The sequence below is a fragment of the Schistocerca gregaria genome, chromosome 1 (assembly GCF_023897955.1).
Source record: "Schistocerca gregaria isolate iqSchGreg1 chromosome 1, iqSchGreg1.2, whole genome shotgun sequence".
NCBI lineage: Eukaryota > Metazoa > Arthropoda > Insecta > Orthoptera > Acrididae > Schistocerca > Schistocerca gregaria.
The window spans coordinates 1,208,887,053-1,208,907,472 of record NC_064920.1 but is presented as its reverse complement, the minus strand read 5'-3'; the positions used below and the strand labels follow the sequence as shown (position 1 = coordinate 1,208,907,472).

Below are 20,420 nucleotides of genomic sequence, written 5' to 3'. Positions count from 1 at the left end.
ACTTTCCCTGTTTGTGTGTTCGTGCTACTTCACAGTGATGTTGCTGTTGGCTAACTACATCACGTGTCCTTCGCTCTGAATATCCACTGTCATCGGCTGGCGAGATAATGTGACATGAGCTATGACTGGTTTACAAAAGCACTTCACAATCTCGATTCAATGATTCGGAATTTAACATGCGGTGTTTGTTGGAATTCCAATGTATACTTTCGTAATATGAAAATAAGCAGCATACATATTGCTGCACATCAAAGATATTTCCAAATCGTGTCTTTTTCCCTGAGTTTCGTTTTCTAAAGTGCGGGGAAATTGTACGCCCGTGTATAAAACCACAAATATTCAAAGGATTGATAAGGGAAAATATACTATTACTTAACATGGTAAAAGTGTGTTTTCACCTGGGAGAAGGTGTATTTTTAACTGAAATCTGGGAAATTGTTTTACTTGTCTGCATTCACACTCTGTAAATTGGACAGATTTTATTTTAAATTTTTTTTTTTTAACTTTCAAGGGTAATGTATGTCTTCACTGAAGTTGGTTCTTACTAATTTCTTTATTTACAATGTTTATTTCTATTGTGCCTGTTGCAGTTATTTCTTATCGCTTTCTTTGTTGCAGTTATTTCTCTTCAATTCCATTGTTGCAGCTATTTCTTACACTTTTTTGTAGTTCTTTGTCAGTTTCTTTGTTGTGGTTGTTCATTGCAGTTTTCTGTATAGTAGTTGTTTAGTGATAATTTGTTTACTGAAGAGGCTTCTAAGAAATCTGAGACCATCCAGTGAGATATCTGTTTTCATGAGGAATTTGCCAGTTGACACAGTTGCAGTGTATTTTGTTAAAAGGACTGTTTGAAATGTCTTCTGACTGGGGACACAGGAGAGTGAAGTGTCCTGGCTATCTGGATATCCATAAAAAGAGTCGTGTATAAGTCAAAAAGCTTTGTTCAGGTTGGGAATAAGTGTTCTCATTAAGACCCTGTTCCAAAGTGAAGATGTTTCCAGTGGCGACTTTTTGTGTTCTAAATGTTTTGATAAAATAACAACAATCATTGTATCAGGACAAGGTGAAGCCTCCCATGGTGCAGATGATGCAGATTTTGCACCAATAGAGGAATAATTAAGTACCCTGAATCAGTTAGTCCTGTTAAGAAATCATGGTCAGTGAAGTAGTCATAAGCTTTATCCATCAAGAAAGCACAGAGAAATTACAAAAGTCATGGATGAATACACTATAGCAAAACTGACCACTCTCTTCAAAGTAGAAATTCCATCTTCAGAGAAAAAAGAACCCAAGCACTCTTGCACCTATTGCCAGGATTTTTTTCACAAATATCAGTTCAGCTGTTGAATATTGTGCGTTTTACAATGAAAAGGTGCATGTTTTAACTATTATTCCAGAGAAATTTTCAAAGAAGTCATTTTTGGACCTTGTTCCATCAATATCAAAATACATGGTTGACAATTAAAAAAATGTGAGGTCTGTAAAAGAAGTCTCTGGAAGACGAGATCACTGTTATGGTCATCCTGTAGAAGCAGCTAAAGTTCAAATAGTGCAGTCATTTTATCTGGAAGATAAATGGGACTGTTCTCTCCCCAGAGTGCCACCAAAAAGACTCTGTAACTGTAGCAGTTGAAGGTTAAAATGTTGTACATGCTCACATATTGGAAGATCAAAATTTTATGCACTGTGACCTAATTGGGTAGTCCCACACCCACCTAGAGATGTTTGTTCGTATTTTGAACTTTGTGTGGTAACGTTGAAGAACTTAATGGAGTACATAACATATGACACCTTGGTTGGGCATGTAAAGTCATTAGTAGTCTGTGATGTAAAGTGAGACACTTGTTTGTTTCAAGAATGTGGTTACAGCCCTGGAAAGGGAGGACTGTATTTACAGACACTTAGCCTGGAAGACAAAGCAGATAACTCTGCAGAAATTATGTATGCAACTTGGGGGGAAAATAAACGAATTAAGAAAACTGTTGTGTTTGACAGTTTCATTGATAAACTTGCTAAATGGTCAGTGAAAGCAGTAACACAGCACCATCAGAAGAAATTGCAACACCACATTGCAGAAGTGAAAGTGTGTGTACAGACTGAACAAGAATGTTTGGTGCTTCACTGTGATTTTGGAGAGAACTGGTCTGCAGTTCTCCCACAAGAAGTACACGGGTGTCTTTGGAGTAATGACCAGGTTTCAATTTTTACAGTAGTGACATTTTCAAAACAAGACCACAAGTATTGCAGTTATAAGTGATGACGACAGGACATGACTCAGCACATACTTTGCTAGCAATACGCAAAATTCAACTGCAAACGGGCAGAAAAGATTATCATTATTTCTGATAGTGCTCCTAGTCATTTTAAAAATTGTTACCAGCTGTTTGAATTGAGGAAGTCGTTTGTGCCAACTGACTGGGTATACAGTGCTGCTGGTCACGGGAAGGGGCCTTGAGATGGTGTAGGGTGCCTGTTAAAGCACAATGCTGCAAAACATAATCTTTCCAGACCAAATAAAACTGCAAATCAGAATGCTGAGGATTTTATGAGAGTTGTGGAATCTTACAGATCCACATTTTTTTCCTCCAAAGAGGAAATCAAAGAATTCTGTGAGCAGAAAAGAGACTGGTCCAAACAAACTACTCCTGTGAAAGGAATTCAGAAGATACGTTTTTGGACTCAAAGTGATGGGCAAACTCGCATTGCATGCCCTTTAAAGAGGAAGAAAGAAGAAATTTCATTCATTAGGCCAACACCTCACAAACAGCAAGATAATATTCAGATTCATGGCCTGGGAAGGTATGTGTGTGTGTGTGTGTGTGTGTGTGTGTGTGTGTGTGTGTCTGGTGGATTGCAGAGATTATAGACACCAATTATAGCTACCACATGGACCAGCTGCTGGATATAGGTTTCCAGCTAAATGACAGCAACAACGCCATTATTGCTTACTTCCTGTTCACAATGTTTTGAAGATTGTAAGTGCTCCAGTTCCTGTTGGTTTAACAGGAAGGCATCACTATGTATCAAAGGAAAATACTGAAGCAGTGGAACACATTTTAGTTAAATGACTCTCTAATTTCAGTACAGAACAGAGTGCACAGATGTTGTATAAATTGAAACCTTCGTCTTTGGACCTTCCACATACATCCTGGAACGATTTAAAATGCTTGAAAAATGAGTCTCTAACTCATCTTTCAAAACTAAAATCATGTTAAATAAGGCTAGGTGTCGATTTTTATGAGCCTGTTATGTGATAATGTAATAAAACAGGTTTTATGTATGGCAAAAATTTCAATTATTTATAAAACCTGTTCAACATGAAAATGGAAGCTCTCCTTTTCAGGGAATGTAGAACTATATTGGTACTCCAGAATAAGATTTTCACTCTGCAGCGGAGTGTGCGCTGATATGAAACTTCCTGGCAGATTAAAACTGTGTGCCCGACCGAGACTCGAACTCGGGACCTTTGCCTTTTGCGGGCAAGTGCTCTACCAACTGAGCTACCGAAGCACGACTCACGCCCGGTACTCACAGCTTTACTTCTGCCAGTATCCATCTCCTACCTTCCAAACTTTACAGAAGCTCTTCTGCGAAACATGCAGAACTAGCACTCCTCAAAGAAAGGATACTGTGGAGACATGGCTTAGCCACAGCCTGGGGGATGTTTCCAGAATGAGATTTTCACTCTGCAGCGGAGTGTGCGCTGATATGAAACTTCCTGGCAGATTAAAACTGTGTGCCCGACCGAGACTCAAACTCGGGAGCTTCTGTAAAGTTTGGAAGGTAGGAGACGGATACTGGCAGAAGTAAAGCTGTGAGTACCGGGCGTGAGTCATGCTTCGGTAGCTCAGTTGGTAGAGCACTTGCCCGCGAAAGGCAAAGGTCCCGAGTTCGAGTCTCGGTCGGGCTGCTCTTTTGCATCTGATGGTTGGAGAAGTGGGATAGGGAACAGGAAATCTGTCTGTGGTATAATGCCTTCTATGAAAGCCTTTTTGGGAACTTTAGTATGTTGGGTAACGGCATTCTAGTTACTATAAGTAGGCTGTGCATGAGTAGTCAGGCTGTACTGTGGCAACACTTTTTGTGGAAAGGGCCACGCCTGTAAAAATGCAGGTGCCACATCAAGTTGCATATTGGCACGGTTAAAAGACACTCTTATGTAGCTTTCAGCTACAGCATTCTTCAGTAAAAGCACAACTCATGTGCACACAGCTGCCAACTCTAGCATCTTGTGGCAGAATGCAGCATCAGGTGGGATGCAAGTAGCAATCTGGGTGGGGTTAGGAAAGGAAGGGGGAAGGGATAGTAGTGTACAGGTAGGGAGAGACACAAATGCTGTCTGGTGGAGTGTGCAGGGAGTAGACTCCCACAGATGCAGTGTCAGGATGTTGCGGGGCTGGGAGGTGAGGAAAAAGAACAGGTGGATATAATGGCAGAAGGCTGCAAATAAACAGGATGAGAAACGAGTATGGAGAGACGACAGGAAAGAGGAGGTGGAAACAGTTCGGTGGAGGGTGTGGGGACAGTATGTTACCGTACGTTGAGGCCGGGATAATTACAGGTGCAGAGAATGTGTTGTAAGGATAACTCTGCTGTTCAGTTCAGAAAACCTGGTGGTGGAGGGAAGGATTCAAATGACTTGGGTAGTAAAGTAGCCATTGAAATAAAGTGTGTTATGTTCAGCTGCATGCTGTTCCACAGGGTAGTCTACTTTGCTTTTGGCCACAGTTTGGCAGTGGCCATTCATCCTGGTGAACAGCTGGCTGGTAGTCATACCAATATAAAAAGTTGTGCAATGATTGCAGCGGAGCTGGTAAATGACATGGTTGCTTCCACAAGTGGTCTGGTCTCTAATGGAGGTAGGATAATCCTGTGGCAGGACTGGAATAGGACGTGCTGGGTCGGTGGAGTGAGCAAGTCTTGCACCTGAGCAGGTTTCGACAGTGGGAGGCAAGAAGATGCTTAAAACATCAATGTAGGCCTGTGCTGTGATAGTGCCATGCAAAACAACAAGGGGCGCAAACCCACTCAGTGAAACACACCGTAACACCACCGCCTCCGAATTTTACTGTTGCCACTAAACACATTGGCAGATTACGTTCACCAGACATTCGCCATACCCACACACTGCCATCGGATCACCACATTGTGTACTGTGATTCGTCACTCCACACACTGTTTATCCACTGTTTAATCGTCCGATGTTTATGCTCCCTACAGCGAGTGAGGCAACATTTGGCATTTAGTGGCATTATGTGTGGCTTATGAGCAGCAGCTCAACTATGAAATCAGTTTCCTCGCCTCCTGCCTAACTGTCATAGTACTTGCAGTGGCTCCTGATGCAATTTGGAATTCCTGTGTGGTGGTCTGGATAGATGTCTGCCTACTACACATTTCGACCCTTTTCAACAGTTGGCAGTCTCAGTCAACAGACGAGGTCGGCCTGTACGCTTTTGTGCTGTATGTGTCCTTTCTTGTTTCCACTTCCCTATTACATTGGACACAGTGGATCTATGGATGTTTAGGAGTGCCCACTTTTTGAATAAATGTTTTGTCTAGTGATGTCCCTTGTATTTTAAAATTTGAAAAATTGTTTTTAATGACTGCTATTACATTCTGTAATTGTTTTAATTTTTTCAGTAAAACTTAACTCAAAACGTTAAATCTTAGTAGCGGAAATAACATTTCCAAGAAATGTTATATGTTTTGGTTCAGGACCCTTCTTAAACATCAGGATGTTGTGAATAAATGTCAACAACTATTAGCTTACTTTTTGCTGGTCATGAAGTATTGTTCTTTTGTTACATAAAATGCATTAGTATTGATAAGATTGTTATAAAAGATTCTGAACCCTGCTTGCACATCAGTGGTCATATAAAAAATGTTTAATGAAGTGCTAATGACAATTAATTAAATTTGATTTTTAAATTTTTGTTGTTGTGGGTTATAAAGTACCTCCACCCTTGACAATACATGATATGGAAAATATGTTGGTATTGCTAGGGTTAATAGTGCCCTCTTAAACAACAGCTATTTGCTTTCATCTTTGCTTCTATTGTCATATGTGATACCAGAAACAGATCTATAGTATGGCTAGTTTGTGGAATTAATCCATCACCTTTGCCTTGACGTTGGATTTCGCTAGCTAACGGTTCCATATTAACTATCACTGGATAAGAAACTTCATTGCCATCTCATGTGATTTGTGATCTCTGTTTTTAACAGATTCCATATTTCAGAATTTGCCAGTCTTTACCATCCAGAAAGGGTGAGGATTATTCTAATATTTTTCTAATGTTGCTTTAACACAATAATATGTAAATAGCATCAACTTAGTGAGTGAATTTACAAAAAGAAAAGCACGATCCGGACATACAAACTAGCAGTGCTGTGCATATTGCTTGCATAGCCATCTTGTTGCTAATCTGATGCACAATGCAGTTATTTAACCTAATTTAAATATTAAATTTGAAGTATGTCATGGGCCATGAACCATCTGCCAGACATACTTACTTTCCAAAATGCGATGCATTTAAAGTAGTTAATTTCTATAATCAAAATTTATTAAAATTATCCTGTTTTATGTACTTGAATTTAATTATTATTGGTTTGTTGGACCATTCTCATCCTTTCCAATGCAACTTGTATCGGTGATTGATCATAATACATGAAAAAAAGGAAACACTATATGTTTTTACATAGTAGAAAGATGTTGTGCATATGTAAAATTAATAAATAAAAATAAAGAAATTTCATGGAAACAGGTTGCCATTTGAAGTGCTTCCTTTCATTCATTCAGCTTCGACAATAGTGCTAATTTTGTAAGTATTCATTGAAAGGAGCCACTTTAACAACAGTGGAACAAAATTTCTTAACCTCCCACATATGATCGCAATTGTTGTTTTAATTATATGCCTTGACTTAAGTGTTTGAATGGTTTTCTTCCGTTAAGATGATTGAAGCTACAAACCAAAAGTAAGTGTTGGTTGTCGGTATGGTTGGCGATGGTATGACTGTGTAACTAAGTTAATACTCTCATGCAGAAAAGTGTTTTGAAAAAGACGATCAGACTTAGTATTAAGATCCGGGTTCACCTTGCAGTAAATAGAAGGCTAATGATAAAATGGGATGGTGCTCAAACGTTGCATCACCTATGGATCAGACTTAAAATGATGATGGGAGCAACTTGCAAGGGAGGATGTGTTGATTTGGATATGAAATGTATTAATTTGTTGCTTGGGTGTTGTTGAACTGTGATCCAGTTGATGGATGTTCCAGAGGATGGGATACACTAATGTTGAAGAGACTGCAATCATTAATAGTGTGTGCCACAAAAGTCACCTATGCTGCCACTGGTCAGGGCAGATGATGCGTGTATGCAACAAAACACAGAGAGAAACATACAGAATGACAGATCTTACATTTGAAGGAATGCTGCAGATGTCATATCCCTGTAACTTGTTCATACTGTTCCTTTACAGTGTGTCTTCCTTCAACGTATAGTTAATGTGCGTGTAATAAGTATGACCCTTTAAGGTACATTTTAAAAACTACGACTTTTCTTAAATGACGAATCATTACCTTTTTATTTGGAATTCTCTCATCATTGACAAATATGTAACAGATCAGTGAGGCAAAGATTGTTGTGCAGCAGTTAATTTGCGTGTAAATAATGCTGACATGCATTTCTGACACAGAAAAATGTGGTTTTTGTGGAGGACAGTGTGTCAACCTTGGCACTTGGCTGGTGTCCTGTTCGCTTTGTCCATTTCTGACAATCCTCTACAGCATCAAATATTACAGTATATATGTTGGTGGCAGTTGAGAGAATTTGACCAATTTTGGGTCACATGTACTAGATTTGCAGCGGTTGACACATTAGCAAAATATAACAAGTTTGCCCCTCTTATGAAATGAGCTTTATTTATTATTATTATTATTTACATTTTATGACTTTCATTGGATCACTTTAGCCAACTTTATACAAAGAATTTTTCAGTTTCCTGTCAGCCCAGTACTTCTTGATTATCTCGTATATTATCTTTCTTTCTTCATCGGAACTCACCCTTCCTATTGCAGTCTGGTTTGTTTGTTTTCGTAGGTCTTCCAATGTAATCTGTAGCTCATCCATATCTTCCTTGATTTCTGTAATAAACTTAATGTTGCACTTACTATTCCACAATTTTTCTATTATTCTCCTGATGGTCCTGTTCTCTGGTGTTCCAGTTAGATGTCTGAAAAATGAAATGCGTTTCTTCCTGATTGTACTCATATCGGTTATATTTCCTTGTACATTGTTTCATTTGTAGCTACTCTCCACTATCCATCTTTCTGGTATGATTTTTTGATGCACATTCTTATAATTCTTCTCTCAATTTTGAGTATTTTGTCTATTTGTGCAGTGTTGGTTGTTTTGAAGATGGTTTCACTTGCATATGTTATTTATGGTTAAGTGATTGTTTTCTTGTGTTTTAATTTTGTTTGTCTTGACAGGCTCTTTTTGTTGTAGGTGTTCTTGGTGATATATTGTGCTCTAGTCAGTTTGTTAGTTCTGTTATGCCGTGTTGGCTTTTCATTGAGGTTATATGTCCGTCTCGATAGCTGAGTGGTCAGTGCGACAGATTGCCGTCCTACGGGCCCGGGTTCGATTCCCAGCTGGATCAGCGATTTTCTCCGCTCGGGGACTGGGTGTCGTGTTGTTATCATCATCATTTCATCCCCATCAGGTTCGCAGGTCGCCCAATGTGGCGTCAAATGTACTAAGACCTGCACCAAGGCCCCGCAAGGGCCCTCCCGGCCAGTGACGCCAAAATGCTCATTTCATTGAGGTTATATGTTATGATTTCTAAAAGATACTTAAATTTATCTGCAGTTTTCATTTCTTGCTTTTGTACGGCAATTTTGTTAATGAGTGGTGGGTCAGTTAAGGTGATGACTGTTTCTTCAGAGGATATTCCAATACCAATTTTCTGTGCTATTTCCTGTAGTGAGATAACTTGTTGTTTGTTTCCTGAATACTAATGGACAAATCCTAGACAATTTAAACTTACTTTGTTTTGGGTCTTCCAATTTGGATGTTATTACAATCACAAATACTTTTACTCTCCTTTCTATCCCTTTCACACACTGACCAGTCTTTTCACTTTTTACACCTATCCTACCTAACCACCTTTTCTCCCTTTCAGTTTCGTGCATATGTAGTGTGGTATTGAGATTTATTGCAGAGTGTATTATGTGAAAATTAACTTATATGATAATTTGGTACTGATGTTTTGTGAAGTTTGATATACATTGACAGCGGGGTTAGAAAAAATGGCACAGTGCCCCTAACAAAAACAGAGCTAAATTTGTCTGTACTAGTGTTTCACATCGTTATTACGCTTGGACTGTTGACAGTAGCATGCAAAACTCTCTCTCTCTCTCTCTCTCTCTCTCTCTCTCTCTCTCTGTCATCACAAATGTATAAATTGTAAACAGAAATGGTAAGCAATAACCATTTGAAACTAAATAAAACAGATTGCATATTAAATGTACAAATTCTAAATTTCAGGGTGCTCATCTTCTCAGAAGACCAAGCGATGTCAGCTCTCCAATTCCCTTGCAGATTGCCTCTGACAAGCCTGTAGAGAAAAAAGATGCTGAAGCAGAAGAACAAGCTGATGTTACAATAGTCCATCAGTATCTAAATGCCAGTCAGTCTGGTCAGTTTACAGTAATGCTGCCTTCATCGAAATTTTTATTTTCACTGTTGGCTGGCGGTGCCACAAGAAACTTTTATTAGTAGTATTAAATAGGAAACATATCCTAATGCCTTGAAAAAATATATTTATTTGGTCATGAACCAGATTTCAGCTTCCTAGTCTGTCATCAGCTGACAACTGAGTGTCGCACACACAAATAAAATGATATGTGGCTTGCACATACATTATTCGTACAGAAAACACAAAGATACAAAAATTATGACATGCAGAATTCTTACATAGCGAAGTATTAAATTTTAGTTGCTGAGGGATAGTAACATTTACTAAAAAAAAGGAATCAAAGCTTTTTTAAGTTCATAATTTAACAACTGGTTAAAAGTGAAGCTAAATTTACAATTGCAATCAAATACTTATGTAACTAAAACTAATTCAACAGGGGGGGGGGGGGGGGGGGATTAGGCTTAATCACATAATACTGACCTAGGATTTTGTGTCATATGTTTGTACCACAGTACCCACACCCAGTTAACGTGCAGATTTTCATTCAGTGGTGCATCACCTAATGCACCACCCACTCATAGAAAATTTTAATTGGTAATGTGTCATGATGCTGAAAAATGGCAGTTCTAAATGTATTAGCATAAAAATAGTGATTTTAAACAGACTTTATCACAATTCTGAAATTTTTTGTTTTAATAGAAAACGTCTTTAATCTGAGAGCATAAATTGCCTAGTACTGGCCTTAAGTGTAGTGCCATATGAAATTTAGTACTTATCTTGTTGCATGATATGTTAAATTTAGTTAGTGTCTGATATCGGGACAACCAACAGTTTCGTTCAGTAGGAAACGTCAAATGTAGCCAGATCATGTGTCTCAACTATTATTATTATTGTTGCAAAATAATTTATCAGCATCACTTGTTATAAAACATTTCATTCTTAAAATAAGACCCTCTGACATTGATGTATCTTTGGCTACTAATTGTGGTGAGTAACGGACTCATTTAGGTCAGTGAAACCCTATAGATGCTCTTAAATTTATTAGGCGTTAGAGTGTTGCATGGATCCCCTATATAAGGTACTTGCATCCTTACTGTTTCTTTGCTGTCTCAGTGAACCATAGTACATACTTCTCTCTCTCTCTCTCTCTCTCTCTCTCTCTCTCTCTCTCCCTCCCCCCCCTCCCTCTCTCTCTCCCCCCTCCCTCTCTCTCTCCCCTCCCCCTCCCTCTCCCTCCCCATGGCATTTAATAGTTGTGCTTTAGTCCACTTTACTACATAGTTACTCTGAGATACTATGTTTATTTTGTCCAACAGAGCCCCTGGAGAATTATGGAAAAGCATCAGGTTCCAAGTACATTCCAGAAGTGAAGCAAAATGATGTAGCTGAAGTGCTTAAACCAAATGAGTCCAGCCAGTCCCTGTTGTCAGAAAATACAAGTCAGTCATCAGGCTGCCCAGCTATTTTCAAAGGTATAAATCATCATGTAATGGAAACAGTTCTTTTTAGTAGTTATGTATCTTCAATAGTTTACTGGAATAAGAAACAGAAAGAACCACCATAACAGAAATCAGTTATAATTTTTTGTTGCCTATGAATAACAAAATCAACATTGAAACAGTCATTAAGCTGCTTTTTCTGCGTGCCATGCATTTGAAAAGTGTTCACTTGCTGAATTCTGATGTTAGCAGTGGAAGACCTTGCCCAAAATCCTTACCCCAATTACAGAAATGTGGTTGGCATGAGACATTTCAAATAACTCCAAAGTAGAGAAGATATCGGATCTAATGTTAAGACAGAATTTGTTTCAGTGATCATTTAAAACTGTTGGACAGTACCTGCTAGACTTGAAACCTATGTAATATCTTTGGTGGACATTTGTAACAGTAGTTTTCTAGTATCTGGATGTCATAGAAACAGTTTGTAAAAATAGACAGTTATAATAATAGCCTTGATTAAGACACTTTCAGAATAGCCATCATACATTATGATTATTTCTGAAGTAGGAAATTTCATGATAAGCAATTATCTGAAGTGAACTAATCCAGAATGCTAAATGAAGCTCACTATGGTCTCTCACTTACTGATTAATGTAGTAAAGAAAAAGTAAACTGTTTGTTTCTTTAAATTCTTTATTTATTAAATATTACTTATAATGCCCTTGTCATGTTCCTCTACATTTTCAAAGTGAATTACACTGTTTTTAAAAACTAGATTCATGTTTGAGACTATTGTCTGTAAATCAGTGATTGCTGTTATAGAAGTTACATTGGTTTTACATAAGTATTATAATATATAGACAGAAGGAGCATTTCAGAACTTAGCCTTGTTCTGCTGTCCGCATAATTGTTTTTTTCTTTGAAATTAATTCACTGACAGTGCATTTCTTGATATCAGCTGTATTAGGTATAGATCTAGTACCCAGTAGTAGCAGATGAAAATTTGTGCTAGCCTGGGACTCAAACCCAGATTTCGTACTTACCATAAACAATCACCTTGACCACTTCTGCTCTTCGAACATGCTCCTCGGACCAACCCAAACCACCTTATGTCACACATCGTTGTATGGGCATCATTGTATGGGCATCGTTGTATGGACATCGTTGTATGGACATCGTTGTATGGACATCGTTGTATGGACATCGTTGTATGGACATCGTTGTATGGACATCGTTGTATGGACATCGTTGTATGGACATCGTTGTATGGACATCGTTGTATGGACATCGTTGTATGGACATCGTTGTATGGACATCGTTGTATGGACATCGTTGTATGGACATCGTTGTATGGACATCGTTGTATGGACATCGTTGTATGGACATCGTTGTATGGACATCGTTGTATGGACATCCTTTGTCTGTCCTAATACGGCTGATAACAAGGAATTCACAGGTGAAAAATCAATTTCAAAGTTTTTCGTGTAGCTGTGGATTGTCAACTGTGTCTGTTCTTTCAGACGTCCATGTAAGAATTATTATTATTATTTTTTTCATTTGAGTTACTCATCTATGAATGAGGTATGTGTGTAATAACAACAAAGCTCTTGTGTAGCTTGCTTGTCTAACTTAAAACTTAGGATACTACCTTCAGAGACTGACTTAGATAAAATCTACACAGAGGGTTAATGGCCATTGATATTATTCACTGGCCTGCTTGAATTGTGGTTTTTATGTGGCCTTCAATGCCCATATAGGCAATTGCTGAACTGGTCACCAATCTCCCATCTGTCAGAATTTAACAACACATAGAACAAAGCTTCCTCACAGACACACAGATGCAGAAGACTTATATCCTATATATTAACTGGCAAATGTGGTTAAAATAAATTAAATTAGGCAAATCATGAAAACAGGGAACCTCATGCCATGTAATAAACACTAGGAAAGCTCAGTAGACCTTTCCAGTTCGTAATCGTCCTATTTCGTAGGAGAGAGAAAATGAGTCATTTTTCAAAAGATTGAAGTAACTGGTAGACATGTTTATGTGAAGTTATGTAGCTACTGATCTTTTGCTGTAACATTGAAGATATGGAATAAACAAACATACAGTTGTCTTATTACTATTTATATCTTCAATGCCTTTGTTTTATATTAAAAACAAAGATTCCAAGACTTACCAAGCGGGAAAGCGCCGGCAGACAGGCACATGAACAAAACACACAAACACACACACAGAATTACGAGCTTTCGCAACTGCAGTTGCTTCGTCAGGAAAGAGGGAAGGAGAGGGAAAAATGAAAGGATGTGGGTTTTAAGGGAGAGGGTAAGGAGTCATTCCAATCCCGGGAGCGGAAAGACTTCCCTTAGGGGAAAAAAAGGACAGGTGTACACTCGCGCGCACACACACACACACACACACACACACACACACACACACACACACACACACACATATCCATCCGCACATACACAGACACAAGCAGAAATATGTCTGCTTGTGTCTGTGTATGTGCGGATGGATATAAGGAGTCAGAAAGATGGTGAAAGTGCAAATGCCGTGATGTTTGTTAAACTGGATAAATGTTTTGTAAAAGATCCAAAATGTTCTGTGACTGACAATGACAAATTGGAACAAAAATTAAAGCCAAACGAAAACGGCAAAACCAGCATAAAACTGCAGCTTCTGCTACACAAAAGGACACACAGAAGACAAGTGCTCTTTGAAGAAGAAACTAATTGTACAATCTGAAAACTATGGTGATCGAGCTCATTGCTGTCGAATTGTGACATAGTAACTTCCCTTAATGGTCCTGTATAATTTAGATGAACATCTCGGGGACATTGAATTTAGTCTGCACCTCTCCTCCTGGTGGTAATACAAGGCTTTGTGAAGCTGTCATCTTGTTAGTATTTGATCAAGTTGCATACAGTTTGAGTCTTTATAGTCCTCTTTGAAGGTTCCCCCACACTCCACCTACAAATACTGCAGGAGAGGGATGTCCCACAAACATCTTTCCTACAGTACCAATTCTATGCAAACACATAACTCAAGTAAGGTTTATATAAAGAAATACTGCAGCTGTTACGTATTTTTTCATGCTTAACAATGCGTTTGAGAAAATATTTTTTTTCTTTGTCAAGTGCAAATATGTACATAAGTATTTTGTGTGGTGTTTGAATATGTGTTATTGTGCCTCTTGAGCACTGTAGTCGTCTTTCTGAGGTTATCAGGTATTGTCCCTCCTCAGTTGTGTAGAATCCCTCCCGCCCTCCCTCCGGCCCGTCCGTCCCTACCTAACATCACAATATATTATCCTCTCACAATCAGTGTTGAATTGGCAGGAATTTTACTACTTCAGCTAACAGTCCACTTAATTTGTTGCCGGCCTTGAAAATCATCAATGCTGTTGAGTGATAGGTGCTTCAGTGCTGTTGCTTAACGTTTCCTGCATTTCACCATGTTTTGAGTATTCTGTGTGAACATACTTGTCTTCCATAGAAACATATACTATTGCTGGGTATTTGTCCATTTGCAAAGTCAGTTCAGATTAAACTAAATTTACAGGGTGTTTCAAAAATGACTGGTATATTTGAAACAGCAATAAAAACTAAACGAGCAGCGATAGAAATACACCGTTTGTTGCAATATGCTTGGGACAACAGTACATTTTCAGGCGGACAAACTTTTGAAATTACAGTAGTTACAATTTTCAACAACAGATGGCACTGCAAGTGATGTGAAAGATATAGAAGACAACGCAGTCTGTGGGTGCGCCATTCTGTACGTAGTCTTTCTGCTGTAAGCGTGTGCTGTTCAATGTGCAAGTATGCTGTGGACAACATGGTTTATTCCTTAGAACAGAGGATTTTTCTGGTGTTGGAATTCCACCGCCTAGAACACAGTGTCGTTGCAACAAGACGAAGTTTTCAACGGAGGTTTAATGTAACCAAAGGACCGAAAAGCGATACAATAAAGGATCTGTTTGAAAAATTTCAACGGACTGGGAACGTGACGGATGAACGTGCTGGAAAGGTAGGGCGACCGCATACGGCAACCACAGAGGGCAACACGCAGCTAATGCAGCAGGTAATCCAACAGCGGCCTCGGATTTCCGTTCGCGTGTTGCAGCTGCGGTCCAAATGACGCCAACGTCCACGTATCGTCTCATGCGCCAGAGTTTACACCTCTATCAATACAAAATTCAAACGCGGCAACCCCTCAGCGCCGCTACCCTTGCTGCATGGGAGACATTCGCTAACGATATAGTGCACAGGATTGATGACGGCGATATGCATGTGGGCAGCATTTGGTTTACTGACGAAGCTTATTTTTACCTGGACGGCTTCGTCAATAAACAGAACTGGCGCATATTGGGACCGAAAAGCCCCATGTTGCAGTCCCATCATCCCTGCATCCTCAAAAAGTACTGGTCTGGGCCTCCATTTCTTCCAAAGGAATCATTGGCCCATTTTTCAGATGTGAAACGATTACTGCATCATGCTATCTGGACATTCTTCGTGAATTTGTGGCGGTACAAACTGCCTTAGATGACACTGTCAACACCTCGTGGTTTATGCAAGATGGTGCCCGGCCACATCGCACAGCCGACGTCTTTAATTTCCTGAATGAATATTTTAATGATCGTGTGATTGCTTTGGGCTTTCCGAAACATACAGGAGGCGGCGTGGATTGGCCTCCCTATTCGCCAGACATGAACCCCTGTGACTTCTTTCTGTGGAGATACTTGAAAGACCAGGTGTACCGCCAGAATCCAGAAACAACTGAACAGCTGAAGCAGTACATCTCATCTGCATGTGAAACCATTCCGCCAGACACGTTGTCAAAGGTTTCGGGTAATTTCGTACCACGTATGGTGGATATGTGGAAAATATCGTACTATAGAGTTTCCCAGACCGCAGTGCCATCTGTTGTTGAAAATTGTAACTACTGTAATTTCGAAAGTTTGTCTGCCTGAAAATGTACTGTTGTCCCAAGCATATTGCAACAAACAGTGTATTTCTATCGCTGCTCGTTTAGTTTGTAGTGCCGTTTGAAATATACCGGTCATTTTTGAAACACCCTGTAGATTCTGCCAAATGCCACTTTAATGTGGTAGATCATAAAGAGCTAGGTACACAGGATGCATTCCCATGGTTGGCAGCACGATGAAATCTGCTGCCCATTTGTTCCTACCCTGCCCCCATTTGACCAAGCTAGAGCCGCTGCATCACATTCCCACCCTTCCAAAATTGACAAATTAAACATGGCTTTATCTCAACTACCAAAGCTTCGTGTGCAAATACGATGACCACCTTGTATTTTTTGAATGATTAATTTGTGGGAAAAAGTCTGTGTTATAGTTCGTCAGATTGAAATTTTGTATAGACATTGCAGTGAAACTTCATGATATAGAAGGAACAACATTGTGGAAAAAGCTGTTCTAATTAGTATTTGTTTCCAGACAATTTAAAAGTAGGTTTGTAGTTGACACCAAGGAACATTGCTTAACGCTTATTTATTGGTAGTTTGTAATCTGAAGATACTCATTTGATCAAAACTAGCAGTTTAGAAATAAATATTTGTTACAACAGCCTTGTCTGTCAAGATGACATTTTTCAAATATATTACAATAGCTGTGGGTTGGGTTATCTACTGTGAAGCTGATAATTGTAGCCTGGACCAAAAGATGACAGGCAGACAACAGACTAAAAGGCGGAACATGTGAAGAAACAAAAACTACAGCAGATTTATGTCTGTACAGTTAAGTTTGGACAGACGAATTCCAGCATGTGGATCAGCCTCTAGCCATGGTCTTAGTTGTTTTCAGCATGAATCTTTCACTCTGCAACATTGTGAAAGCTGATGCTAGTCTGGGAAGGTATGCATAAGCTGGACATTAGGTGAGAAATGCTGCTGAAATTGGAGATGGTAGTTCTAATTAATTCTCATCTTGATAGCTAAATCTGTAAGTGCATTGCCTGTGAAAGGTAAGGATGCAGGTTTGCAATTTGGTCCAACAAATAGTTTTGATATGTTAGTAAGCTGCGCCTGAAGTTATTTGAAGTTTTCTCATGAGAAGGGTCCTGACATTTGGCACAATTGTTGTTTTTGTAGTTGCACTTAGCTCCAAACGATCATTCTACCCTTATACCAAATGTTTTGTTGGCTTCGGGTGCCTCGTGCCTTGCTATTACTTGGCCATTAGTGACTCTTAATTCTTAAAAACGTTGAGTCCAGTATCTGTCAGGACTCTGGGTGAAACATAATGTACTGTTGCTGTGTTCAACTGTATAAAAGGAAAACTGGATTGAGGAAACTAATAAATTGGAGAGACAGTTACTGGCCAGTACTTACCTTAAGGAGACAAATTGTTTATTGCTGTGAAAACACACTCACAAAAGTAACAGTGATGACATTTTCCTAGCTGTTGAAACTGTTACTTCCATCAAAGAGGAGAGAGATACATTGAGGCAGCCAAATAGGCAAGGGAGGACAATCAGATCACAGATGGATGGACCTACATGTAATGTGTTGGTCTGTCCCCATCCTAACTGTAGGTAGGTCCCTCTCGCCTAGTTAGCTATGAACCAGCTGTAAACCTGTTCAATTATTCTCCTTTTCTGCGTCTGATATGGGAGAGTTTGGGCCCTTTATCAGTATACTTGTCATATGTGAACATTACAGTTTCTAAGTCGTCGTCATCAAGCCACCCAATAAGCCTTTACCTGTCTCTGATTTTGGATAGCCTCTGATTCTTTTTGGATAACCTCTGGTTTTTTTTTGGATAGCGCCCGATTCTTTTTGGATAGCGCCCGATTCTTTTTGGATAGCGCCCGATTCTTTTTGGATAGCGCCCGATTCTTTTTGGATAGCGCCCGATTCTTTTTGGATAGCGCCCGATTCTTTTTGGATAGCGCCCGATTCTTTTTGGATAGCGCCCGATTCTTTTTGGATAGCGCCCGATTCTTTTTGGATAGCGCCCGATTCTTTTTGGATAGCGCCCGATTCTTTTTGGATGTCCTCTGATTAATTACATAAAGCATGAAAAAGTTGATATCAATAGATGGAAAAGGTTTTTATAATATCCACATTGTATCATAATTTGGTAGGAGCATTTTCATTACATAAGATAAAAATTAATTGGTTCATGACAGTTCAGTATTAAATGCCTCACAAACTTGATGCAAAATGTGCTCAGTGAAAGTCTTATCTTGAGTAGAAATTTGTGGAATACAAATTGCAAAATGCCGAAAACATATAAGGAGCATAATGTAGAAGTACTACTTAGTCAGTCGTAGTTTACCAGTAAACCTCGAGTTCTTTAAAAGAACTGAACTCTCATATACAATATTTGTCTTTTAAGCATATAAGTGAAAAGAAGTTTAGGAACGGTTTAAAATTATGCTTAAAGTTTGTTCTAAGTCAGGAATTGCTCTCATTATGAAACACTGGTTAAATTAAATGGGGCAATTTGTACTCCATTTAAGCAAAACCTAAGTTTTCACATATCTTAGTGTATGATGTCATGTCTCCTGAAAAGTTTGTCGTACAGAAATATAATTTTTTTGGTACATTAAGTGCAAAGTGTGTTGCAAATAGTTAGTTGAAGAAGGGAAAAAAATTGCAAATTAAAATGTCATAACTGATGCTGAAATTTGACTTCATAAACAGCAAAAATGTAGTAAGTGATAAACTTCTTTTCCTTTCATAATTTTTTGGTGGTGTCAATGAGAAAAAGTTTCACAAACATTTGAAATAATGTTTCAAAGTTATTGGAAATCGTGGAGTGCTCTCATTCTCAAATACTGCAGGAATGAGGTCCGTGTGTTTGCGTGCCATCAGCTACGCTGCCTCAAGACACACACACACACACACACACACACACACACACACACACACACACACACACACACACACAGCATCTAACAGTAATACTTATCTTATTGTTTAAACTTATAATGCCCCTTAATGAGTAGATTATAACAGCATTTTAAATTCAGTCAATAACTATGCACAATATTGAAAATAAAATTTTTGTTGTCTATATGCTGCAAATGGCGTAGCATTTTAGTGATATAGATCCTGTGCATCAAACTGCTGGTATTGTCTGTTTTCTCAACATCACAGGTTAACAAAATGGGGTTCTATTTGTTCTCCATTTGAGGGTTCCCCTAAAATCTTCAGTATGTAATATGTAATTGTTGTGCATGTTGTCTCACCTAGGATAAAAAAAAAAATACAGGCGTATGAGCTGCTATTTGTCTGACCAATGGCATTTTCCTTCATACTGGGACTAAGGATTGATGTTTTTAAGGTACTCACTTACAGAACAGACATAATTCCACAAATGTATTGTGATGCTCAGAAAGGAAACATCGCACACTACAAAAATTCACTATTTTCCTTCCTCTAAAAGATACCAATGTGTAACAATAAACTCCATCCACCCATTTTTACAGTGGCACAATATATTATGTTTGATGTGCTTTCTGAAATACCCATGCTGCTGAGCACTATTCATGTTTTTTGTCAGTTACTCTTCAGACATCACCTAACACTGCATCTTACAATGGATGTCTCAGTATGAATACCATTGTGACTCTTAAGCTTTCCCGGCAGATGTGTTGTAAATAGTTTTCACGGGTTTGCCACTGGATCACGTTGTGTAAATTCCACAATATTGCCTAGAAGCAACTGTCGGACATCTTCAGGTGGTTCAACCTTGCTTGTGGCTAGGTACAATTGACCGTATCCACACACTGACGTCCTGATTTTAGAAAGCGCGTGAAGAATGTGCAGCTGTGGAAATCGCGCATGCGCAGTGATTTGTCCTATTCAGGCACCCTCTGCCACAGAGTGGCTCTCCCGCACATGCGCTGTACGCTGCGTTTGTCAACAGTGTGTCCAGACTTTACTCACCAACAGCCGTGCTAGGCCAGTGTTATGGTGGGCTTGTTATCGAAGAATCTTGATTTTTACATCGTGATTTAATAGCAAACCAATGCAGGATTCCAGGCTGTGCTCAGTTGAAATCTCATATCCTTGTTGATGAGATTATCGGCTGTACATGTGTATTGCTTTCTTAATGACGCAGTCTTTTCATAAATCATATGATGTTCTGTATTCAGGCAGTGTTCTGCAATTGCAGACTTTTCCGGTTGACGAAGGCGTGTATGACACTCATGTTCATCGCAGCTTTCTTGTACTGTGCGACACGTCTGACCTATATACGCTGCCCCACACTGACAAGGAATCTTGTGCACACCACATTTCATC

General features: G+C 39.0%; 1 protein-coding gene and 1 non-coding gene across 3 annotated transcripts in view; one reads left to right on the top strand and one right to left on the bottom strand.

Annotated features, from left to right (window-relative positions):
- Positions 1-20,420, top strand: part of LOC126284798 (DNA topoisomerase 2-binding protein 1-A-like) — a 290,604-nt gene that overhangs the window by 133,991 nt on the left and 136,193 nt on the right. For both annotated transcript variants that reach the window (XM_049983964.1, XM_049983973.1), the window contains exons 11-12: positions 9,551-9,701; positions 11,018-11,173. In XM_049983964.1, coding sequence (XP_049839921.1) covers positions 9,551-9,701; positions 11,018-11,173 — 307 coding nt within the window. The remainder of the gene's footprint in view (positions 1-9,550; positions 9,702-11,017; positions 11,174-20,420) is intronic.
- Positions 3,437-3,511, bottom strand: Trnal-caa (transfer RNA leucine (anticodon CAA)). The gene has a single exon. It is a non-coding gene; the product is annotated as a tRNA-Leu (tRNA).